This window comes from Protopterus annectens, chromosome 2.part0, assembly GCF_019279795.1.
Source record: "Protopterus annectens isolate FY-2018-M chromosome 2.part0, PAN1.0, whole genome shotgun sequence".
NCBI lineage: Eukaryota > Metazoa > Chordata > Ceratodontiformes > Protopteridae > Protopterus > Protopterus annectens.
Genome location: NC_056728.1, coordinates 1,171,985,714 through 1,172,012,945, shown reverse-complemented (window position 1 = coordinate 1,172,012,945; position 27,232 = coordinate 1,171,985,714). Strand labels below are relative to the sequence as shown.

Sequence of the window (27,232 nt, the reverse complement as noted above, 5' to 3'; positions counted from 1 at the left end):
AGAAGGGAGGGGATAAGAAAGGAGGAAGCGAGAGTGATTTTGGAGGAGCTTGTAAGGTACTGATTCTGACGGTAGAGCATACCTAGTTTTTGATGTTTTTTTTTAATATTTGGTTGTAGATGGGAATTGAAATTAAGCCGGTTGTCAATTTGTACACCTAGTAACTTGGTTTCAGACACCAGTTCCAGGGGTGAGTTATTTTGGCTGGTAATCGAGAAGGTGTTTATGTCGAAGGAAGTAGTTTTAGAGGGGGAAAATACCATTAGTTTTGTTTTGGAGGCATTGAGTGCTAAGTGATTTATTTTCATCCAATGTTAAGTAATTGAAAAAGCTTCTTGAGTAAGTTTTTAAAGCAAGGGGGAAGAGGTGGCAGAGCAGATAATGGTAGAATCATCTGCATATTGGATGATGTTTGCGAATGGAATGGATTTGTGGAAATCGTTTATAAATATATTAAAAAGAAGGGGACCAAGAATAGATCCTTGGGGAACTCCAGTGGGGGTACTAAGGAAAGAGGAAGTGGCCTTTTTCCATATTACGGCTTGGTGTCTATTTGATAAATAGCTGGAGAACCAATTTATGGAGGAGGGAGAGAGGTTAAGTTTTACAGTTTGGTTAAGAGCAGGCTGTGTGAGATAGTGTCGAAGGCCTTAGAGAGGTCAAGTAGTAAGGTAGAGACAATGTGGCCGGAGTCATGTGCTCTATTAACAGTCTCAAGATAGGACAGGAGGGCTGTCATAGTGCTATGGTTTGGCCTGAAACCATGTTGTGTAGGGGTTAGAAGGTTATTATCTAAGAGATGTGGTAAGAGTTGAAGTTGGATACATTTTTCCAGAAGTTTAGAAATGGGGGACAGGATAGCAATAGGATGGAAGTTGTTGACGTTACAGTTGTTGCCTCCTTTATGCAGGGGGATGATGAAAGCTTTCTTCCAGAGTTTGGGCACTGTGCATTCATGGATGGAGCGGTTGATTAGAATGCTAATAGGATAGGCAATTGCTTCCGCAGCTGTACTTAGGAAGTAAGAGGGAATGTTATCAGGTGCGTTAGTACATGGCTTCAGTTTCTGAAGGAGTTTCTTTATAGTGGAAGTGGGTATAGGTTTTAATGAGAAAAGAGTAGAGTGGGGAGAGAGAGAATTTGAGGATGGTATGGGTGATGAGGGGGTTAGAGTAGTGGATGAGGTGAAAGATAGAAAGTAAGTAGATGAGAATGAGGGGGAAGTGGTAATGAGGGGAGGGATGTTTGCGGTAGAGGGTGGGGGTGTATTAGATATCGAGGTGGAGCATGGGAAGGAGGAGGTGAGTTTGCTAATAGAGTCGATGAAAAAGGAGTTGAACTGCGTAGCTAAATCTAAGTCTGGGCTATTGGGGTCAGGGGTTGGGGGGTGTGGTTTGCTAGGGTTAAGGACGGTAGAGATCTCCTTCCAGAATCTTTGAGGATTAGTTTTATTATTGTTTTGGAGTGTAAAGAAGTATTTTTGTCTGTCAGAGATTATAAGCTTTTTTACTTTATTTCGAAGGGTTTTGTACGCAATATGGTGTTCTGGGGTCTTGTTTCTCAGATAGAGTCCCCAGGCTTTGTCTCTAAGGCGCATGGTTGATAGTGTGGTTTTGGTTAGCCAGGGGGCAGAATTTGTTTTTATTCTTTTTGTTCTCAGAGGGGCTTGGGAGTCAAGTATTTCTAAGAATGTAAAGTTGAAGTGGGCAACTGCATCATCTAAGGGTAGTGTCCTTAGATTGTTCAATTAATTGCTTTTAGAAAATGTAAGAAGGTTGATGGGTTAAAGTTTCTGAGGTATTATTTTTTCAATTGAGGCTTTCTTTTTCCACAGTATTCCACAGCATTTTGTGTGTGTGTGTGTGCGTGTGTGTGTGCGTGTGTGTGTGTGTGTGTTCTGTTGGTAATGGCTTAAAACTGCAGTGTTGAATCATATCCTGGTTCACCTTTAAGATAATTTTTAACACTTTTATTAAATTACTTAAGACATAAGCAAATCTACATTGACACAAAATAAACTAAACCATATCAGCATTTTCCTTGTACATGCATTATGCTTGTACATCACATACATTTTCTTTCTTTCTTTAAACTTTCATCATTCCAACATTACATAAATTGCTAAATTTCTGCCATCCTTAAAACTCACTCTTCCTCCTGAACAGCATTATGCATGTATTGTTCACACAATTTCCTATTACTTCTATGTAATTTTTGCTCCTACCTGTATGAAAAATTCCTCTTTCAGTTCATTTATTTATTTTATAATAATCAGTCATTCAGATACAGTTGGTTTAGACTTTGACTTCCATTTTCAAATAATTGCTTTCAGGCAGTCACCAGAATTAATGTGAACAAGGCTTTTCTATATCTAGGTAATTCAGATCTTGTATCCCAGCTCAAAAGCATCATTTTCTTAGTTACAGCCATTTGCTCTCCCAATATTTCTGACAGTACTCTGTATGAAAATTTAAAATAGCCAACTCATTATACTCTCAGACCATATATTCCCAGTTATCTTTTTCTTCCCCATCACATCTCCAACATTTGGCATGTGCCTGAGGAAAAGTTCTTTGGAGTCTGCTTGGTGTATAAAAATACCTATGCAAACAGTTCCAAGGAAAAATCCTATTTTGAACTTAGTTGCACATTTGGGAGCCATACATATATTCTCCCATTGTTCCCTTGTAAATTGATTACCCAGTCTCTCTTCAAAATATTTTTCTAACCACCTCTGATTGATTCTTATAGCTGTCATGCAGTATTTTACATGCCCTACTCATCATCCTTTTTAACAGCAGCTTCTGTTCTAAATTCAACTAAAACCTCTTCCACTTAGGATCCCCTCTATCCCTTTCTCTTTGCCTATGCACTCCCATGGTAGGGATGGCACTCTATAGCTTGCAGTCCTAATGTCTTCTTTGTCTCATGCTATTCTATTACCTTTCCTTTTCCAGTTATTTGCTCCTGATACCTTGGTTCCTTTGTCAGTTTTCTCCAGTAAATTCCAGCCCCCTCTTCCCCTGTTTTTCTCTATCCCTACTTGCAGTGATATCTATTTTCAAAATCTCCTTTCTCCTTTCTCGAGCTGGCTTAGTTCTTAGAAAACGTTCTGCTACTTTATGGATTAATATGCTGTATGGCTATTATTCTTCATACTGATCTGCATCCAAAATCTCACTATGTCCTTATTTCTTGAACTTCCTCCCTGCTTTATCATCATCCCTTTCCACTTTGAATTATAACCTTCTGCTTTTGTGCACCTATGTTGTGTTGAATGTCACACCTCTATTAGTCTACACACATCCTTGCATTCCAGCACAGTTTCTGAAAATCAACTTAAAAAGCATAAAAGAAACAAATGCAAATATTTTGTGAACAGTTGAAGTTATTAAAACTGTGCAATGTTATCAGTAAGAGGCATATTCTACATTAATAATAGCTAGTGCTTTCATAGTCTTTCCGTAAATATTGTTGTGACATCCCTGCTCTGGGCCAGTAATCAAAGAGCCTCAGTCCTCACCTCTGACACCAGTGAGGAACATTCACTTGGAACAAAAATGGATACACACAGTATTTTTAGATGCAGCTCTCTGCATCAAGCACAATTTCCCTAAAGAGCACACAGGGAGTGCACTCAGTCATGAGGCTGGGTTTCCTTCTCTCTCTCCAGGCCACAAGACTACTCCCCACTGAAACAGAAATGGAGTTGAGTCCTCAGCTGAGTGTTCCAAGCCAATTCCTCCACCAGCCTGTCTGTGAAACCAGTGCTGTGTGCTCCTGCTCCATGTAGCTGAGACACACACACGTACACACACCTGGGAATGGCTGGCACAGATTTACTAACTATGCCTCCTCTGCCCAGACTTTAAGGTAGATACTGCCACCAGAACACTTTAAAGCCAGCCACTATAAAGCTCTTACCAGGGTATCCAATTATACTTAGTAAAGTGACACTTATATTACTATTTGCTGGACAAAAAAGAAATATACATATATATCAGACTTACCATATTGTAAATGTTTAAATGTATATGTTTTAACAGAGGATACTGGAAGGGAAGAGGTTAAGTTCAGCTCCAGCTGAGAAATATTATGCAATTAAATTATTGGGCCTAGGCCACAAAGATGTTGTCTTACAGTTTTGAATGAAACCAGAGATGCAGTGTCTGTAAGGAGTATGGTGTATTAGCTCCTGTAGGAAGAGTGGAGGTGTTTTCTGGTTTTATGTCTTCCAAGAGCTGCAGCTGATCTTAGCAAGGTTCTCTGTGTATGTATTATTGACACATAGTTGCTAAATCCTGGCAGTTTCTAGCAATGGGGGGGGGGGTTGCATGGGAACCAGGAGTCAGAAGAACAGACGTATGTGATGTCATTCTGGAATCAATCACTAAAATAATGTTTAATACTCAGTGAGACTGAAGTCTCAGGGCAGCCTGTTTCTTCGAACCTAACATAGAAGATTCTCTCACCCACTTCACTTTGTCTTACACTAGTAAGTGAACAGGGAATAATAATTCTTTACATTAGTCAGGAAATACAGTGAGATTAATTAAGTACTGTTTTTTCTGTATCTGTGTGAAACTCTGCATCAGTGTTATTTTAATATTTCCTGTGGTTGAAACTCTGGTGTTTATTGAAAATAGATATTTAGTATTTTCATGTTCTTTTCTTATTTATTATTAAATATATTTAAACTTTTCATTGTGGCTGGTCCTTTACAGGGTATTTTAACCTTTGAGAGTACTCATATCTATTTGGTGACTCTGTGGCCACTCATGAAAGCCTTACTGCACTGGTCAAATTATCATTCATATTAATATTAATTTCATTCAGTGTAATTGGGTACCCTTCTAAGAGCTGTAGCTGGCTTGGGAGTGTCTGGTGGCAGTAACTACCTTATAGTCTAGGTAGAAGGGGGCATAACTAGTAAACTTGTGTCAGCCTTTCCCAGGTGTGTGTGTGTGTGTGTGTGTGTGTGTGTGTGTGTGTGTGTGTGTGTGTGTGTGTGTGTGTGTGTGTGTGTGTCAGCTGCTTGGAGCAGGGACATGAGGCAGTGGTTTCACAGAGAGGGTGCTAGAGAACTTGGCTTGGACACTAGACTGAGGACTTAACTCAACAGCTGTGCCAGTGGGGAGCATTACTGGGGACCTGGGGAGAGACAGCAAGAGAAACCCAGACCCTGGGCTGAGTGTGTTCCTGTGTGCTCTTAAGGGAAATTGTGCTTGATGCAGATAGCTGCATCTGGAAATACTAGGTGTATCAATTTTTGTTCAAGTGAACACCCCTCTACAGTCAGTAGTGAGGATTCAGGTTCCTTGATTAATGGCCCAGAGAAGGGATGTCACAGTAACTATGGAAAAAAACTACATGTTTTAGAAATCCAAAAGGCCACTTTACATGATGAGAACTTAACTACAACAAAAGGAAGTGGTAAAAAAAAGCTTTGAACATGATCTTTAACATGGTGCATTTTGAACTGTGATACATTCATTAAAGGAGAAAGAAAGCTAGGAACTCTGAGATTAGAGTTATAACAACAGGATTCAGGGATATTTGTTAGGGTTTAGCACATTACACAGTGCTTCTCCATGAAAAATACAACAGGCCAGTCTTTGTTATCCTGTTGTAATATGATGATATAATGCCTTGTTATGGACAGTAAGAAATCCTTTACACCATTAATCAGGAAAAGGCTGGTTTCCAACATATAGGTGAAATATTAGATCAATTTAATTGCACTGTGGCTATCAAGGTGTATCTGTTTGGAAGTATGCTTCTCCATCAACAGTTAGCTTTGTGAAGATGGCCCTTCTGACACAGTTGATCTTGTTGTGAGACATTTTACTAACCTAGATATCATTACGTGGCTCCTCCATGTAAAATGAGCTGAAATGGCTTGAGTTTAAAAAAATAAGCATTCATAGGAAAAAGTGTTAAGGAAATACATTCCTGCTATGAGAACTTGTGTTATTTATAAAAAATAGCCATGAACCTAGATACCGAGCAACAAAGAAAATATTAATTTGTTGGTGTTATTCCAGGAAGAACCAGTATGCATTAGCATGGGATGAGATGCTTGACATTCTAGCTTGCTGCACTATGTGGTGGCCTGTAACTATTGCTTTAGGGCTTTTTCATACTGGCTAAAGTCTTTGCTGCCTACCTGCTCCACTTTTAGATAGAGTCCACTTGACGGGTATTCTGATGTAACTAACATATCAGTCCAAAAAATTAGATCACATTAAAGTGGCTCTCTTCAATGCCAGATGCCCAAGAAATAAATTGCTTAATCTTATGGCAGTCCTGAGTTTGGAAAACATCCATGTCTGTGTCATTGCTGAGATTTTAAATGTCAAGCACTCTCTCTCTATCTCTCTCTCTCTAGATGTATATACCAGGGGTTTTTTTTGTGCATTCATGCCTTCAGACCCAAGAGTGACTTTGGAGAAGTCTCCATGTTTGTCAAGAAACATATTAGCTAGGGACTCAGACTGAATTCACTAAACTACAGATCACGCTAGATAGGATTAATTATCAACCAACAGCTTGTCACAAAACACCTTCTTTGTCCCCTGATGACCATTTAAAATTCCTCAGTTTTCTAAATGATCCCTCTGTTAACAATCTCCTTTATTTTTGGGTGACTAATTACCCTTCAGTAAACTGAAATATCTATACATCCAGTGTAAGATATAGACAAAATTCCTAAACATAATAAACAAAAATGCCCTTAAATGACTGGTAAATAAATCTATTAGAGGACACAGTATTCCAGACATGATTCTTACAAGTATGGCTGCCCCTTGCATTACTCTACTGGTATCTCCTTCCCCAGTGAAATCTGACCATAACATTGCGGCTTTCTACTTTAAACTCCCAAAAGCTCCTACAGCAAGCCCCCTCTGAATTTAAGAATTATGAATATACCAACCACATCCTTCTCAGTGATGAAGTGTCAAAATTAATTTATGGCTGCACCTCCCCCTCACAAAACCAAAAAGCAGCGAATGTGAACTAGCCTATAACTAGTAATCCACACAGTGTACTGAAGTGGAGAGACAGTCCAAAATCAAAAGAACCACCAAGAATGAGTAGTGGATAAAAATTTCAAATTTAATTCAAACACACCAGCAAACCAAATAGAACTAAAATGGCAGCACATGCCCTGACCTTAATGCAGCAGCAAGATCTACTAAGGAATTCCTCACATATTTAGAAAAATGAGTATTGCTATCAGTCTGTACTAGAACCAAGTGTCATGGGAAATGTAAAAAGAAGCTACTCCAGTAATCCACTGCCATAAACAAACCATACAACAACAACAAAAAAGAAGCCACTTGAATAATTTAATAGAGCCAGAATCCATATTCTCAAGGATAATATGGAAACCATTACAAAAAATGAAGAACATTATCATGTCTAGTAAAGGAGCACATGAACTTAGGTTGGCCTTTAAATCCAGTGATAGTTATAAATCCTTATTTTGCTATGTTATAAAAGTAAAGAAAGCAATATCCTGCATTTCTCAGAATTTATTCATAATGACACCTCCTGTTCTAACCCAACAGACATTTTTGCAGACGAATTAAGTGCCAGCTTCATCCATGTGATGTCTTCTCAAAGCACTGAAATATCTGAATTCCGTACTTCCCCCAATTATTTCAAAAGATCATTTGCTGAAAGTGCTAACCAAGAGCAAAAATACTTCCTCCAAGTGGCCTTTTGGTTGCTTAATAGTGTTAAACATGCCTTTGCAGGAGCACTCTCTCACTCTGTTTAACCTAAGTTTAACTACTGGTTTTGCCCCAGATGAGTGACACAGTGTAGTGGTGGTGCCTTTCTATAACAATGGCCTTCCAGCCTTCCTAGGTAATTACAGACTTAACAGCCTTATAAGCTTCATCTGCAAGGCCGTGTAAGATACAATAATTGATGTCATAAAATCTGATGTCAAGAATCATTCTACAATTGACCCCCAAACAGTTTAGCTTTGGCAAGGGTAGGTTATGATAATTTTGTCTGGTAACCCTCTTTGAAACTGTTGCAGAGGCTGTTGATGGTGGCTATCCAGTGCTCATAGCATATTTTGGCCTGGCCAAGGCCTTCAGTACCATTCCTCATGCTGTCATCATATCAAAACTAAATTCTTTAAAAAATCAACCCATATTTGAGAAGGTGAATAGCAAGCTGGCTGAAATAGAGAACCCACACAGTATGAGTTGCAGATGCCTCTTATGAAAGTTTGAAAGTGGCCAGTGGTGTCCTTCAGGACTCAGTACTGGAACATCTTATTTTTATTATGTACTTCTCAGATTTCCAAGCAGTGAGCCAAGACCTCTGGCTAACAAAGTTTGCAGGGGAATGCAGTCTGAGAAGTGGGGTGTTGTTAAGTCACTTTGTGACACTCAGACCCTCCAGAATGGACTCTCTATAGTGAACGTTTGGTATACTAAAAATGACCTCAAAGTAAATGCTAAAATATGTAGTACTGTCACTTCTGGTAGACAGCTCTTCCCATATCAAACTGTATAGGCAACAGACCACTGCAAAACAAAAATTTAGTCAGGGACCTAAGAACCTGGGTTAATAATTCCTTCTTTTTTGACTATCATGTGACAGCAGGTGCCAGGAAATCCTTTTATTTAGTAATGCTAATTACCAAAAAAATATGATCAAGGTCAAAAGAGCTAATCACTTTATATTCAGCACTGATCAGGCCAGTTATCGAGTGCAATGTACCCTTGGAATATAACCCACGACACATATCAAACAATTAGAAAGACCCCAAAGGATCCTAACTAAAAATGATCACAGGTATAAAGATCCTGAGCTACCAATGGAGGCTGGAAGTTCTAGGCCTTTAGTAAGTGTCTTATAGACACACTTATAGCCCCCTTCAGAGAACTGATTGTCATTGACCTTCTGTTTCTCTGCAAGTCCAATATCTCCACCAGTATTAGAACCAGGGGGTTAAATTGTCACCTACAGACAAATCCAACGTGGTGGAGGGACTTGTTTATAACTCAGCAACTTTCAAACCTCTGGACTAAACCTCTTCTTCATGTTAAGCTGGGCAACTCCCTATCTTAAAAGTAAATGAGATGAACAGATGAATTTTCACAAGTTTACTCCAGGACTGAGTGATATGTCCTCCCTGCAGAAAGGAGGTGTGACCAGAAGCAGCATACTGTCAAAGTGTGAATGATCATAACACTCAGTGGCCTTGGAATATCTGTCAGTCTATGAAAACAGTTTGTAGATGAAGTGGTATGTCAGAATGCCCATCATGTGGACTCTGTCTAAAAATAACATTGTGGGGGCTGCAAAGGTTTTAGTCGGTATGCAAAATCCCTGAAATTATAGTTACAGGCCACCAATAGTAAAACAATAGACTGTCAAGCATCTCATCCCATCCTGGTACATACAGAATCCTCCTAGAATAACGCCAGCTGTTTTGAATGTTTGTCTTAGTCTATATTTAGTGGTTCATTAACAGTGCATTAATATGTAATTCCTACACATGGGACAAGGATACAGAGATTTTGACAGTTGTTTAAAGTAATCTGAAGTAAAAGTGCTTGCACAGTGGTGTGTGACATTTTAATAACTTTGAAAAAGCCAAATATATTCAGAAAAGATTGCTAGAAACTGTTCAGATTTTAAATCAGCTGTCTCTTTGTGTTGGCTCCATAGTGCAGTGAGATAAAGCCTTGACTGCAACTCAGTTGACCTAAGTTCAGTGAATGACCCAGGACAATGTCTTTTGCAGTTCATGAAATCTGGACAAAGCCAAAAATAATGGGGGGGGGGGGGGGGCAAGGCCCAAAATTGGGACAGATTTTTAAATACTGCTCTTATAAACTTAGAAAGTTGCTAGAATGACAGATTTACATTATTATATATTTTATGAAGGATATGAAGTCTGCAACTCAAATGCCTGCCATTATTTAGTATTAATTAGTGACCTCAGTCCTCATTGATTTGTCAGAAAACCAGAAATTTTATGAAGATCAGACCAAAAATAATAGGAAAATATCTGGACATTCTGCAAAAATCTGGACAGTTCAGCGATATGCCCAGGAGATGGAGAAGAAAGAAGGCTGAATCAGGGCCCAGTGTTGGCTTTCCCATCTTGTAGTGAGGGAGTTAGTCCAACATGATGTATGACTGCCTGCTAGTGGACAGAGGATACTCAGCATGCAGAACCCACTGAACTGCATTGCACAGCAGTCGCATAAGATTGTGAGCTGCATCATAGAAGTGTGTGGAATCTGTAAATGTAAGACTGCCACAGGGACCAGCATGTAGCCTAGGAAGAAAGCACCCCCTTTGGCTGCCTGGATAACCATCCTAATCCAGATAGTCCTCATCCAAATTAATCCACAAAACAAAGCACTACTAGTGCCCAGTGTAGACCAGTGATCCCCTTATTAGGCAATTTGGGATGCCAAGTAGCCATGTAAGAGCACAGATGAGTGATAATCTGGTAGGAGGGACTGATGATGATAATTCCATAAATTATAAAAATTATGTATTTCTCTGTGTTCTCTACTGAAGTAGTGAGCAAAATGCAGTATTTGCCATACAGAGATCTAATATGTGAAGAAATTGGAAACAGATTATTTAAAGGGCTAGAGCAGTGGTGGCTCGTGCAATTGGACTGCAGCCCTCCAGCTGTGGAAGAAAGAAAAAACATTTAGTTTAAAAATAAAAATTATTAAATATTTTATACTCACTGGCTGCTGTAAGTGAGTCCGACTGACTTGCAGAGTCCTTGAACTCGAACTGCACATGCTCGACGAGTTCTGTGCCCCCCCCAGAAATCTGTGTCTGGACTGTTGTAAAATCAGTCCAGATTAAGGAGATACGGCATCAGTGTGATTCCCAGAAGTCTATGCGATTTAACCACACAGTGAAGAGAAAGGGAATTGGACTGCCACATCCACAGGCACATACGTGACATGGATGGATGGCTATTGATTGGTTCTCGCTTTCATCCCGCACTTTGCTTGTTGGGAAAAAGAGCAAGAAGCGGTCAGTAGCACTGTATTTGGATTAAATTATGTAGCTGAGGTTGTTACTTTGTTCGGACGATCACGGAGATTGAGTGACTGAGCTACCTGAGCCTGGGAGGACGGATTAGTTTCTGACTGTTACTATTTTAATTTTATTACTTTTTGGTATGCATGCTTTTAATTTACCTTCATTTTATGGACATGAAATTATTATGTGTTTTGACAAGTAATTATACTGTTCAGCTTTCCAATCCTTTCTGAAAATGAAAGAATATTCACTCTCAGCTCTTCTGGAAAGTTGTTTTTGTTCACGTTGTCTGTCTAGTGGAAAGGTTGTTATGAAATTGTTTCTGTGAAATGTGTGCCTCCAAACTTTTAGTAAGCCTCACTGCCAGAATGAATTCCTGCCAACATTTTATTTCACAGAGACTGTATTATAACACTGTCTGAGCAGATAAACAATAGAATGTGTGACAAAGAAGAAAACATTGATTTCACTTTGTTTCCTGCTATGCAGTGGAACTGTGTGTTGTACATTGTTTAGGTGTAACGTTTGTGCTGGACAGTCAGTTCTGTTTCTTAAGAATTTCATTGATTACTCTGTACAAGAACGTTAATGATTAATACAACACTGTTGGGAGTGCTGATATTTTATGATGATGCACTATGCTCTTTTTGGTTATATATAGATGCGTATTTATAATAATAGTCGGTGATTTAATGAATTCTATTACAATCTGAGTTGTTATATTCCAAAGTAGAAAATGCACTACATTTAGTTTTAGTTTCTGTTGTTTAGGTAAGAAGGCAGAGGCTGGAGAAAAAGTCAAGGGAGATTAAATCACGAACCTGTAACCACTGTATACCTGTGTGACTGGGTTTATCATACACAGAAGATTGTCACTAATTTCAGAGCATCCACTTTTTTATTATTATTTTTTTTTTGTTATTGTATATAACCCTAAACAAGTTGCATAATCTTCTGCCTAAATACATTTTTTCCTCAGAGGATCTTCAGTGGTATTTAAGCAAAAATAATGCAGTTTCTCAACTGTATGTGTGCATGTTTGTGTGTGTGTGTGTGTGTGTGTGTGTGTGTATATATATATATATATATATATATATATATATATATATATATATATATAGATATTGTGCCATTGCAGCCTCTCGTCACCTGAACCTAACTTACACTGTTCTCCCAGCTTGTGACGCTTAGAATGAAGGAAGGAATGTGGACGAGATAAGGACTGCTGGCACGAGTTTGTTGTTTTACTTATCGCTTGCTTTTAGGTTTAAAGGTGTGTTCTGTTGGAACTAGTTATAGTGGTAGACCAGAGCAGGATAATGACTGTTCACCCTTGCCAAGCATACCATACTTAAAATGCGAAGCTGAGGTTAGGAATGCCTCTGATCTTAGATAGTTTGCAGAGTTGATGTCATTAATAATCCACATTTAGTAGTCTCACCATGCAACTACTACACAGGAGAAATACTAGCTCTTGTGGTTAGAAGTTCTGTAAACAGGGTGCAAATCAGAATCAACTAAACAAGGCAATGACCCTCACCTTTACTTTTAAACTCTTCAGAGCACAGTAATAGATTTGCTTAATGTATGTGTGCACACACATGCTTACATGCTCTTCTGTTGCAGCCTTCTTTTTAGAGAGAAGAATTATACCGCCTCACAGTAAGATGCTCTGCGGTTCGATTCTCAGCTAGAGCGTCATCTGCGTGGAGACATGCGTGAATGGGCATACCTTTGTTGAAGGTTGTGCGTCAGGGCTGGTAACTCGGCACGTAAAAATCAACTACCAATCATTAGCAGACTGGAGTTCCGCTGTGGTGACCCCTAACCGGGAAAAGCCGAAAGACACAAACAAACAATGGAAGCAGAGAGCCTGTGTGTGCGCGCGTGTGTGTGTGTGTGTGTGTGTGTGTGTCTATGTCTATGTCTATGTACAGCTTTTCGCAGAATACCCAGATTTTTGCATCACATTTTTGGTCCGTTTTTCATAAAATTGGGTTTTTCTGGCAAATTAGTGGCAAATCATTAAAGACTGAAGTTAGAAAATAATGACAGACATTTGAGTTTCAGATTTTATACTTTTCAGAAAATTCATACTAATGCAAGACCTACTATTCTACTAACTTTCTAAGTTTTAAGAGCAATATTTAAAAATTGTCCTTATTTTTGGCCCTTTGCCCAGATTTCTTGCTCTGAGGTTGAGAGTAAGACAAATGTGTCAGTGCCATCACCATCAGCCAGAGACATTTCAAATTGTGACATACTTGTACCCCACTCCCCCATGTAGTGACTTTGGATGTGTCCAAGCAAGGCAAGGAACGGTTATGCAGTAGTGTGCAGACAGAGTATCCCCCCATCCAAGGTAGACACAACTACAGTGGCTTTTCATCTGTCCTTGATTTTGCAGAATGTTCTGATTTTCTGTCATTTTGAGAATGTTGATTTCTGCTTCTTCTTATTCAGAAAATGTATGTTGTTGGCCGCATGTTACTTTTATAAAGCTGAATATAAATTATAATTAGAACTGCAGTGCAAGGAGAAGTGGAGTGGTTTGAGTTGAGTGCTGTTTGTTTTTTATACTTGATTTTGACTGGCATTACAGTAATGTATTTAAAAAGTAATTTATTTTTTCATGCCTCATAACCTTTTTGTTTCTATCTAGATATTAAGTAAGCTGTCATGTAGCCAATGCATTGAAATATTTTTTTCTTCTCTTGATTGGACTACCTGTATATACATGTAACAATGTGCTGTGTAGAGTATTCAGCATGCTCCATAGTGACTAAGCATTTATTTCATGTAAATTGGAAGCATGGCCAGCACTGATCCCACTGTACCATAGCTCCACCCCTTTCTAGTTGACCACACCCATTCCTGTTGGCCCCACCCATTCAGCTGTCTTCTGCAGCCCCCCTATGATTTGAAGTCACCAGACACCACTGGGCTAGAGTATTATTTTAAGTGACTGAGTAGTGTAGAGTATTTCATGATATTGTGTAGATTCATCTGAGTATTCAGGAGCAAAAATGTTTACAGTTGTAACAAAACAGAAGAATCCTTTTAGGATAAAAGAGAAAGTGTATAAGTTATGTTGTTCTTTGGCAAGACAGAGGTTAAAAAATAGAGCATTTTATGATGCAGAACTTCCATAGTTGATGAGTTTATTAATTAGGGATGTATTAGTCCGCTGCCAATATAGATGTACACAAAGTAGTAGAGAGCATTTCCTACCTAATGTAGAACTTGACTTTGCTTGTATATAGTTATATACATAAAAACTGCAGCATGGACCATGATAACAATTACATTATAAGACTTTTCTGGAGACTTCCAGACCTATTGAGTCCCTGGGGCATTGGTAGATAGCAATGTATTCTATTTTCAACATTAGAATAGAAATGTTGCGTCTCTTAGCTTATCAACTAATGTACATAATAGCATGCAGATCTGTTCAGTCAGTGTAAATTGCCTTTGAAATCTAATAATGAGAGACTAACTCCTACCAGTCACGAAGAGAAAATACACAAGTGGCTTGTACTTACAAGAGATACATTTATCACTTATCAAACTGGGGAAGCTTGCATACTGGAGTAATAATCTTGGACAAGATTATAACTGTTTGACCACTACACTAGAATATATAGGTGTGGTCAAAAAGACCAAAAAGTTTTGATTTTCAGCAGTGTCATGATTCATAGTTTAGAGCCATATCTCATACGCATTGCTCTTGCAGCTGTAAGAGTTAATACAAGAACAAACTATTGTCAGTAAGTTTTCAGTCTGACCATTTCTCATTAGTGGTGATTCTCACCATATTGTGGTGGCTGAACATATCCATAGTGGTTAATCATTTTTTAAAAAGAACTAGATAAACATATGCCTAATTTGTAGTCCAAAATTAGAGACTTAAACCTGACAGACAACCCACTTGTAACATACCTTGGGGTGCACTGAAAGGACATTTATGAAAGGGCCTAAAACTTGCCAGAAACAAACTAATGAAACCATGGGAAGAGAGCTTTGTGGATTTACAAACTATAAAAGTCTTAACAATGGATGGCAGGTTGTATAAAGGTAAATAGTAAGGTGAAGGACATACAGAAACATGCACAAATAATGCTGTAAAATGACTAAGTACAAGCTAGGTAGACTGACATGGCAGGAGGCAGACGTATCAAACAGCAGTAAAGTATTTGCTATTCAGGCTACAAGTCAGCAATGCACAGTACACATACACTATATTACAACAACCTGATATGAAATAAAATGCTATATATTTGTACTTATATGGTAGAAATGACATCCTACTAGAGGGCCATGTTTTTCTCCAAGAATTTTTAGTAACTTCACAGAATGGTAACACTCAGGAAATACAAAAGTATTTGCAGGCCATACCCCTTGGAAATCTGAAAAGTTAGGAAGTCATTGCAGTTTCTAGTTCAGTAACAGTGGAAAAGATGTAGCTAATAATTTCTTTACTTAAAATGGTAAAACTCCTTGTGATGGTGACTTTTCTTTTGAGGTGCATAATTAGTGCATTGCACTGTGCTTGTTCACTGGAATGTATATACAGTTTTGTTTTCTCTGTAATTCATCTGGACTATTCTGTTATTGTTTACATTTCGGTATTTTTTTTTTTATGAAGTGTTTTGTAGTTCACCCCGGCTGAGCCTGAAACTGTTCAGTATTGATCAGGGCACTACCCCGGTAAACCAATACAAATAAATAAATACATTTGGATTCTAAGTCAGTCTGTAGTGAGGCCTGAGAAAGTGACTGGGTATCAGAATGCTGCCACTGCCATGATGTTGAAATCTGGTAGGCTAAATATCAGAGCAGAATCACTCTACACATATAGGGTCACAGATTGGTGTTAGCTTTGTGATTAGGCCAGGCTTGTGGTGATCTAATTAGGGTGGCTGTCTCCTGATGGAGATAAGAGAAGTACAGGCAAGGCTTTTATGAAACAAGTCCAGTGTCAAGTATGTACTTGAAGGATATTTTTACAAAAGAGAAATTCTTTAATGAACAAGCATGATAGTAGCTAACATGTTCACCTGGAGACAGTAATGCTAGAAAAGGAAGAAGCCTTGCTATGAGTACATTACAAACTTTGTGCAACTTGCTTTCTCTATGTGACTGGTACATGAAAGGCAACCCTTGGCGACAGCATGATTCCAATTTATAGCCAACAGAAGACATAGAGAATGTCATTTAGTAACAATTAGACAATCGGCAAACTGTACATCAATACCCTGATTGGAGAACAAGTAATGCTCACTGAGAAGAATGAGTCTGCCACTTTACGGCTGCTTATCAAGCCGCTGTGGAGCTCGGACTGAGGAAACGGAACAGCTGCAATTATTTTACACTCACTAAGCAGCGTTTTTGCTGTTTATTGAGTGTAAAATATAAAAAGAAGGCAAAAAGGTGTGTGTGTGTGTGTGTGTGTGTGTGTGTGTGTGTGTGTGTGTGTGTGTGTGTGTGTGTGTGTGTGTGTCTGTCTGTCTGTCTGTGTGTGTGAGAGAGAAAGAGAGAGAGAGAGAAAGTGAGAGTGATGTGTGAGTGAATGCATGTATGTAAGCAGAGGAGACTGCATGTGTCTGTGTGTGTGTGTGTGTGTGTGTGTGTGTGTATGGGCGAGAGAATGGGCTCTATGTAAAATTGTTGTTTCACTTGCTTATTATTTTTAAGCATTATATTATTTTTATATATATTTGATGTAAAATACTTTCTCCAACACCATTAACATGTACTACAGCAAGTTTGAAACAGTAGGTGGAGGAACTACTTTATATTAAAAGTATATAAAAAAATAATGTAGTACTTAAAAAAGTAAATAAGCAAGTAAAACAAAGCAATTTTACAAGCCCATTGTCTAAGTGCAATAATGCCCTCCATGGTGTGTGTTAATATGTAATTAATGCCCTTCCAAATTACACATTAACACACACCCTGGACGTCATTATGTCTTGCGTAATATTCTCAGGGTCATGTGGGAGAGCATTTCTTGCAAACCTGACTGTAGTTGTAAGAAGAGGTAGAAGGACTAGATCTGTGTTTGCATATGTAATTCTTTAAAACTGTAATTGCCAACTTGTCCGGGGTCATTGCTGAAAAGTGTCCTTGGACCAGTTCATGAACCTAGTTGACAAAATAATTATGTAAATAAGGATCTAAATAAATGCATAAATAAGGATCTGTTATAATTACTATATAACCGTGTTACCCTGTGATCTGAGATTAACTTTAACAAAGACTACCCAGTCCCTGTAACACTTTTACACTGTTTTAAAGGAACAGTGTCATGTCTGTAAGTCATTGTCAAGATAATAAGAAAGCTGTACGTGTACTGTGGTGCTAGCAGAGATGAAAACACATGTAAATCATGGGAAGGCAAAATAATGTATATTTCCAGGAATTCAGTACAGTAGAAAGGGTATGTTGCTCAACAAATGAGCAAACACTGCACAGCATAATACATTTCTGTTTAGAATTCAGCCTAATTAGAAAAAGTCACAAATGAACAACATACCTATTTAACATGGTAGAAAGAATTATCTCTGGTTAGTTTACAAATGTATACATTTCCAGGTCAGTCAATGATCCCCTCCACTTAAACCATATGAGAATACCTGGCACTAGCAAGTATGTATTTTGCACCTATGTGCTAATTCCACAGAAAATATTAGTAAAGTCTGTCTGAAGTACTTTCTAGTAATTTTCTGAAAAGTGATATATAGTTTGCAAGTATAGGTGTTACAGCTTGGGGATTGCAGTCTCTTGCTTCATATAACACTGATGTCTTGCAGTTCAAATTGTAGAGTATTTTATTTGTTTTGATGTCGTATCTTCCCAAAGAAAGGAGAATCAGGCATTTAGCATTACCTGTCTATCATTATTTCTTGAGGTTCAATTACCTCAGACTGCAAATAAAAAAGAAAGGGGAAGTGTGTAGAGGTACCCCACCCCCAGCAGAAAACACATTTTTAACCATTTTTTTTTGTCTGTGTCATTTGCTCATAACTTGGCATGTCTTGCAACCTTTTGTATACTTGATCTGTTAGAAGCATTTGTTGCCAGGAAGATGTAAGATGGGATGTTTTGAGAACTCTCTCGTGGATCATAAAACATAACGGATGGAGGCAATCTTGGAAAGATTCTAGAGAAATATATTGCTTTTCCCGAGTTAAGTAAATAATTTCTGAGTATTTGTAATTTTTTCTATATGATTTATCCCGAGTTTTCTGTCAAGTGTTGCTGATACATAACATCATTATTAATTACTTGTACATATAAAGCTTGCTGGAGGATGTTTAGCTGAGCTGAAGATCTTCATTTGTAGTTCTCCACATGGCACAAAGTAGTATCAGGGATTCCTGCTGTTGTTAATAAAATTGTCAGTAGCTCGTCTAGCATATTCCAGCGTGACCCTCATTTTGCATTCACGCTGCAGTGAATTTTACTTCCCTGAATTTACTTTTATGAAAGCTCTGTTGTGTTTTTGTTTTATTTCTTTTAACAGGTTGGAAGAGTGCTGATGCTGTACCTAAGCTAGTATCAGAATACCTTAACAATAAACTGAAAGTGGATGAATTTATTAGCCACAGTATGCCTTTTGACAAAATCAATGAGGCTTTTGAACTGTTGAACAATGGACAGAGGTATGTGCTTCTTTGTATAAATTTGTGAACTTGACTAAGTCGAGTTTCTGGTTGAGCTTGAGTAATGGAGGAATGTATATACAATATGGAAATGCAAGCTGTGGGTAAAATAGTTAATCTACAACAAAAGTCCCATATCTTTATGAAGTAGTTCATAAACTATAAAACATCATTGCCCAGTAGAGATTTCCAGGTATTTAAATGGTCTGTTAAGCTGATAATCTCAGTCCCCATCACAAAGGAAAAAGGTATGATACCAGTTAGAAGACAGGTTAGTTGCATCCCATTCAGTTGCTCCCCACAACTTAGATGAGCTTCTGATTAAAGGGTTTTACAGAGGGACATAACCTCCACATTCCCTATGCAAGGAGCTTTATCCCTTATAGTTCCTTAATGTAATTAATTATGCCAAGGTCCCAAAACCTCTGAGGTTAGTTGAAAATTAGTTTACTGGAAGCCTGCTTGGTCTGCCAGGTGTGACTGAATGAACGTGAGTTCACCAGTGATAAAACAAGCAAATATTGGGGAAAAAATTATTAAAGATTGCAGCAGTTTATCACACAGAGGATAATGCATATGCAGATGTGTAATGTTAGTCTTGTTCCAGTTTCAAGGTATGTAGTAATCATTCATTCCATTTCTTTACTACCTGCTTAATCCAGATCAGGGTCATGGGAGGGAGCTGAAGCTTATCCTGGCACTCACTGGGTGTAAGGCAAAGAAAAGCAGTCCAGAAAATGCAGTGTGTACGTGCGTGCACACACACACACACACACACACACACACACACACACACACACACACACACACACACACAGTCTGGAGGGTCATCCTTTCACCTGCAGCATATCTTTGAGATGTGGGAGGAAACCAGACCACCCAAGATAAAGACCTTGTGTACAGAGGGGGAAACTGCAGATTTTGCACAGAAAACAACCCAGCCGAGAAGTAAAGAACCAGGAGCTGTAAGGTAGCAATGCTACTGAGCTTCACGCCAGGGAAAATCACATTTCATGTCTAAGGGGTATTAGAGGACAGGCTCCTTAAAATACATGCAAATGCCAGCCCACTTCTTACAGTGGTATGAGATACTGCTGTGCTTCTGATGACTTGGAAGAGATTAGCTGTTGAGAAATTAGACAGCTAGATTGATGGATGGAATCTGAACAATTACAGCTCATTTTGTGAATGCAAAGTCTAGCTCTGTGCATGTGCTTCTGTACTAATGCATTGCTCAGTATATGCACACTTATGGGAAACCTTACGGCAGTACTAAAGGAAGACCCAGTCTGAAGATATATGCGAACAGAACAGGCAGCATGACGGGAAAGCTAAGGGTAAGTAGAAAAGAGGAGCAAAATAATAGTGAACCAAAAACATGCACAACGGAACGTAGCCACACACTACCAGAATTTTGTTTGTGCATGAAGACATTATGTTAGGATATCCTGTTAATGCACAAAAAATGTTTCTTTGTAAGATCTGTCTTCAGTTCTAATGGTATCAGGGCAATGAGATATCTATCAAACACTCAGTAGAACTATTTGTGAAATAAAGGGCCAAACTCATAAAGGTTACAGCGAGGTGTCTGACAGACGTAACATGGTGTTTCTGTAGCTGTCTCTGTGGATATTCTACATAATAATGACAGTCTAGGGGAGAGGCATATGTTAATTAACCATGTGACCCCTCTCCATTGGAACTGTCTCAGAGAAGCCATCTACATGCTGAGCAAGTCATAGAATTGCTCAGCATGGACCTTCTTCCAGTTGCAGCCAAAAAAGCTATGTTCGTCCATCTTAGTAGAGGTAAGTGCTGAGGAACGCGCACATGTATGTGTGTGTGTGTGTGGGGGGGTGCATGCACACATGCACACGTGTGTGTATGTGTGTGTGGGCTGGAGTGGATTTCATACCTCTAATCAGTCCTACTTAGCCTAGAGGAGGTTGGTAGGAGCAAGTACATCCCAATTAATGGGTCTGACTTTAATCCAGATTTTTTTCTTAGAAGGTTTTGGTTTTGGAAATTTCTGTGTCAAGCCAAATTGTCGGTTTCGGCTGGGATTCATCTTCCAGCATGTGATCCAAGGTGGATATTGTGTTCATGAAGAATCTGGAAGAGACGATCTTAAAACCTTTCTAACATGTCTTGTAAATCTTAAAGAAAGAAGCTGGAGCTCGTATTTGTGAGATTCAGTTCCTTTAGTATGAACACAGATGAGCGCTGTTAAAAATCAGGACTTAGGAGGTCAGCATTTATTACAGATCACTGAGGGTGTGTGTGGGAAAGAAATGACCCCTTGGCTGTATCCATGAGGTAGGAGGAAGACCTGAGGGGTTGGACTTCTACATTTAATTCCCCACCCTTAATTTATGCAGTTATTTGGACCATTTGGTGTCAAAAATAGAAATTCTTTCTTTGAAAAATATTAAAAGCGACAAGCAAAAACCGTATACTGTTTCCAGATAAAAATAAATCAGATTTTATTGTATTCCAGTAATGTACAAGTACCTTTTTATCCGTAAAACATTTGTACAGATTTAATGTGTGCATATTGAAAAAAGCACTTCCTCAAATGCGTCTTCATCAGATCTGCCTAGATGTGTATGGCTGCATAAAGCCCTTTTAAAAGATAACAAAAAAATGATACTGCTAAAGCTGTGTTAGTTATATCCTGCTAAGGATATGACAACTGGCAACCTGGCATCATTCAAAGCTTTAAGGGAACTTTCTAAGTGCCGTAACCACTGAAGGGCTTGAAGAGAGCCTTATAAGTCAGAGGTTAGGGTGCCAAACCTTCTGAATTTTCTTGCCTTCAAAGTGCATTGTCCTTGCGAGCTTTGATTGATTGTCAGTTGGCAAACACTTCAACAAGGCTGAACAGATAAATACTGTCTGGGGAAAATATTGCACTTTATGAAAAATTCTGAGAAAAAGTTTATTTTTTTTTGCAGAAAAAAATAATTATTTTAGCTAAAAATTGTGTTTTAGTTATATTCATCATAAAAAAATGATCTCACAAATGTTAACTTTTGTCAAGTTAGCCTTTTGGGAATAAAACTGAGTTAAAATCAATTTTTGTGTAAAATTATTTTATCTTATATATATATATATATATATATATATATATATATATAAGTATATAAAAAAACAAAGAACAAAGTCAGGTGCCCGTACCAACATTAGTGCAACTGAGTAGAAATACAACCACATGAAAAACTCCAGCACTCCAAAAGCATAAACACAGTTTTAATCCAAAGTCCAGTACAATACAAGCTGAAGTAATATCAGTAGCAACCTCCAACCTACATAACAAGCAGACCAGTTTTGCAGTAGCACTGCTGACACTATTGCAATCTGCAGTATGTCTGACAGTCAACATCCTGTCCCTAAAAAGTCACATAGATTAGATTAGGTTCACCAGACTCACAAAAATCTATGCTGAAATCCCAAACCAGACCCTACAGTTATTTCTTTCACAAAACCATATTTTGGCATCATCTGTCTTTACCAGGTTAAGTTTCATATGACCGATGCACATCCAGTGGATAGTCAGTAAGATCAGACACATGGTCCAGAGAAAAAAAGTTCTGCAGAATATCGTCAGCATAACATTGATAACATGCATCACTGCTTTGAAAACAAGTCTCTCCACGTCAACATGTATACCATGAAAAGTAGTAGGCCAAGAATGAGGCCTGTGGTATATCACAGAGTAGTGCATGGCTGAGGGAGGGCTTACTAACACAGACCACTTGCTGAGTGTGTCCTAGAGGGTATAAGGTAGATCAGTTGAGTATTGTGAAAGTTCAGCCGCAGTGGGGGGGGGGGGTGGAAGCATGTTATGACAGAGTCCATGGCCCAGTGTATAAAACCTACAAAGTGTTCCTCCTTGAGCTTAGTAAAATACAACTATCAAATTCTCACTGTGAAGATGTCACTTATTGTCATGTCAGAGAAGTACCCGTCTGTGTTTGGATTTATATTGTCAAGGATTCAGAGGGTCATGAAGGATATGGCTGGAATTCAGGTGTGTGTATACTGTTTTCTTTATGACCTTGCTCAAGGAAGGCAAATTAAAGATAGACTGAACATTTTTTCAAGTTGTGTGGATCAAGGTATGCTTTTCTGAAGATGGGAAAATGAGGGCTTCTTTTAGGATGTTGCAGGAATTGCTGACCTCAGAAATGATCAAACAACTTGTTACATCACTGGAATTGTAGATTCAAGAAAGATTTTTCTCTCCTCTCAGAATCATTTCAATGAAGTTGACTTCATCCACCCCAAATCAGTGAACTGAATTTCTGCGAACGCTCACTACCACAAAAGATGTCATCAGGGAAAGGAAGCAGTTGGTCAACAGTACAACTTTGCCATTTTCCCCACTATAGTGTGATCTCGGAGATGTTATATATATTTAGTAGGGGGGGGCACAGCCCCCCATTTGTGTGGGTTTCACATACTGCAGTTTGTCTTTTGATGTGGTATTGATCAGGTGATTACTTTCCCTGGTGAATTTTTTTTTTTGATGGACTCGTTCACAGAAATTCAGTTCGCTGATCTGGGGTCGATGAAGTCAGCTTTGTTGAAATGACTTTTCATTAAAGTAAGACAGACCCAATGCAGATTGCAGCCCACAATGTGTATGATGTAAACTCAACCAAGTAAAAGTCAGGCTAGTCCATGTATGATCCACCACAATTATCTATGTCCATATGTTGAAGGAGAAAATTATTTAACTTAGCAGCCTTAGCTGCAAATGCCCGAAGCTTCCTTACACTGAGGCCTACCTATCAGCTGTCCAGAATTTTCAGATAATCTTTGATTTTGCCTCATGTTTTTGCCATGTCCCTCATACAAGTTTTGATTTTTTGAGAAATCGTTGAGGATTACAGTGAGTCAGTCAGTCAGTAATGATAGTCATTAGAATTTCATTCTTATTATTGTTCAGAAAATGCATGTTATTGCAAAAACCTGATGTATTATCTGTTTAAGTGAATTAGAATAATAATTAAAAGTGTCTCAGATTTTGGCCCTTTGTCCTCCAGTCATTTTTGGCTTTGTCCGGAATTCTTGTGCAAAGAATTTGAGGTATGCACTGAGAGGATGAAAAGTCCTTACAAATGGTTAGACACAAAGGCCTGAACAGCATGTTAATAGTTTAGTCAGATGATTATATGATAAGGTCTCAATGATCAAGACTATTGCCTTTGTACAGGAAATCTCAGCATTTTATATCACGTTATGAAACTCCAGACTGCATTTGTCTGTTAGCAGGCATATTCTATGCCATCCTCTTTCCAGTTGCCACACTCGACTGCCTAATTGCTTTCTGTTCTCTGCTGGACTAGGACATACAGGATCTGGGGTGATCTAGCATTGCAACAGCTGCTGTATTATATGCCAGAATGTTGGTTGATTGAATCGGGGGTTGATCTGTCTTGAAAGGAGACAGGTAATGGTGTAGCCATGAAATCCACTTCATCTTCAGTTCCATGGTAGTTAGAGCACCTTCTCAAGGGAGTGTTGTTATATGTAGGCAGAAAGATAAGACCTAAGTGAATCTGAAGCTTTCTATAATTAACACAAAATAGTGGATGTATTACACAGACAATGTTTTAACTTTGTTTACTGAATTAGGATAGCAAAAAACAGTATTACCCTATTATTAAGATACTCAAGACTACAAACAATTTAATAATAATCCATACTTGGATGTGGACAGTGAAGGGTTTACCCATGTCTGGTATGTTTAATTATGAGGGTTAAGTCTAAATGATCAAACAAATATGGAGTTTACACTGCAATAAGGTTATTCCATCACCCTTCTTTTAGACCGTGCATTTACATTGTGCGTTGCTAATTCATCAGCTGTCTGTTGGAATGGCTTTTCTCTGGTAAATCCATGGTTATTTTCTTAATGGGCTATGGCTGTGTTTTCCCCTTGAGATAATTGAGTATTGCTTTCTATTATACAAATGGTTATGGACAGTTACAATGTTTTGCCAGAAAAGATGGTTTTAGAAGTAGTAGGCTTTTTAAATAGTTCTGGAATATACATGTAATGAATGTATGCAGTTATGTGGGCACAGGGCTGTGACAGGTAACTCACAAGGAAAGGGTGTTAGCATAAAATGGAGGCGCTGTCTTAATTATGTGCACATTTAATAATCATTCTCTTGTCAGTCCGTATGTCTATTTATCTGTATGTCTATCTTTGGCCCATTGGAGCAAAATTATTATTTCTAAAGTTATAATGGTGTAGAAAAAAAAATGTGACATGCAGGCTAGGGCAGAAATGGTACAACATTAACTGCCATGATTGAAACTTGACCCTATTACATTATGTTTCTGTGATGATACAAACTTATCTTTTTCTGTATTCCTTTGTGGAATTAAATGACATTTTAAAATGTAAGTTTTTGGGTACCAGAAAGTAGCTTTTGCCACAAAGGGGTAGATGTGAAAAGAGCTGTTCATAAAAAGCAATTACTAAATAAGCATGGTTTACCAAGCAAACATTTTAATTATACTGCAGTTTAGAATAACCGTTTTTCTATTCCTTTTTTCTTTTTTTAAGCCTCCGAAGTGTGCTACTGTTTTGAGGTTTCCTAACCTAAGATGTCCTTATCTAACTATTCTACATTAACAAGAATTGTCAAATAACTAACAGATGAAAGACACTATCGTTATGAAAAAAGAGAAGAAAGGATTGTCCAGAAATGTTAATGGGTGCAAATTACTGTACAAGAACATGCCATTTATTTACTATAGAGTGGTAACTCATAAGAAATGCCAAGGTAAAAATATTGCAGAAACAGTGTATACAGTATACTTATACCTTGTTACTTCATGCAAATAATTATGCATGTGTTCATAATAAACTGATAAACTCACATTGGTAGTACTATTTTGACTTTCCTTTACCATCATTTCTAAGCATATTACTATTTCTAAAAGCAAAAACTGCTATACCGTAAAATGTTGCCATTTAATTTCTATTTAAGATTCTTCATTCATAACATTTTGTCAGTGGTGTACTTTAGTTAGCACTCTGGATGGCAATGATTGCAGAAAACACGCCTGTTTAACTTTCTCAGTGGCAAAGTATGTTAATGAAGTGTGCTGCCAATAGCAGCAAAACCAGGGCACGGTTTGAATCCATATTAGGGACATTTTGATTTAAGTGTCAAAATATTTTCAATGTTTGCTTGTAACTGAACAATGTCAATGTTATAAGTGTGTGTAATATGTGATAAACAATATATCTGTGATCTGTATCACCTGCAGTAGTAGTGTTGGCAAAAACATGCTAGTATGTGCATGATGTTAGAAATAATTATTGTGCAAAAGTATGAGACAGTCACTTAGCAAAGTAATGATTTAGGACATACACAGAATTCAGCAACACCATTTTAAAAATATGTCTGAAATGGTTAGAAGGAATTGATACTTTTTATTACCCCAACTGTACATTGTACTGATATATGCTTTGTAGTACATCAAGTGTGTAGCTAGGCATATTCATTGTGTTCAAGTCAGTCATTTATTTGAGCATCTTTCTGAATATTTATCAATGAAACACTATATAATTATTTTGAAGTGTCAGAATTTTTGTCTACTGTACTTTGTTATATACAAAGCATGTTGTCATTAAGAAGAATACGCCTGTAATGTAGCCATTTTATTGTTACTAGTGACAACAGTTGTAAGTGGGCGGCCACGGTGTTGAAGCAGGGGTGGCCACGGTGGTGCAGCAGTTAGCATTGTCACCTTACAGCAAGAGGTTCGCCAGTTCGATCCTCTGCTGGAGTGCCTTCTGTGCGGAGTCTGCATGACCTCCCTGTGGTCACGTGGGTTTCCTCCAAGTGCTCCAGTTTCCTCTCACATCCCAAAGGCATGCTGTAGGTGGATTGGACACTCTAAATTGGCCTTAGGCGTGAGTGCATGTGTGTGTGTGTGTGTGTGTGTGTGTGTGTGTGTGTGTGTGTGTGTGTGTGTGTGTGTGTGTGTGTGTGTGTGTGTGTGTGTGCCTTCCGTGGAAGGTTGGGCACTGGGCTGGCAATTCAACACTGTAAAAACTCTACTGCCAATTATGAGCGGACAGTGATCCGCTGTGGCGACCCCTAACTGAGAAAAACTGAAAGAAGAAGAAGAAGTGACAACAGTTGTAAATAAAAATGCGTACCTTTCTGAAGTGCATATGGGCAACATTTTGAAAGTTGAGTGTTTTTTTTTTTTTATATGATAGGTATGTGTTGAGTGAAGCAGCATAGGTTTTCATGACAAAATATACACTTCTGCCTACACACCTATAGACTACCACCTACTGTAAACCTATGTATGCCTCCTTTTTCAGTATTATAACATGAATGCATGATGAGGTGTATAAAAATTTTTTTTTGTGTGACAAACATTGTAATGCCATAAGTGCAGAGTTGAAATCTAGATATTTTAACATGCCTGTGAAAGCAGGGATCCTTACTTTTAGCATATTAATTGTACAGATCTCATACGACTTC

General features: G+C 38.3%; 1 protein-coding gene across 3 annotated transcripts in view; it reads left to right on the top strand.

Annotated features, from left to right (window-relative positions):
- LOC122793406 (alcohol dehydrogenase class-3-like) overlaps positions 1–25,608 on the top strand; it is a 765,188-nt gene extending 739,580 nt beyond the window's left edge. For 2 of the 3 annotated variants that reach the window (XM_044061384.1, XM_044061386.1), the window contains exons 8-9: positions 18,572–18,710; positions 25,291–25,608. In XM_044061384.1, coding sequence (XP_043917319.1) covers positions 18,572–18,710; positions 25,291–25,315 — 164 coding nt within the window. In that variant the 3' untranslated portion in view covers positions 25,316–25,608. Of the gene's footprint in view, positions 1–18,571; positions 18,754–25,290 lie in introns of those variants that run through there. The other variant, XM_044061383.1, reaches the window with a different exon arrangement.
- The last annotated feature ends 1,624 nt before the right edge of the window (positions 25,609–27,232 follow it).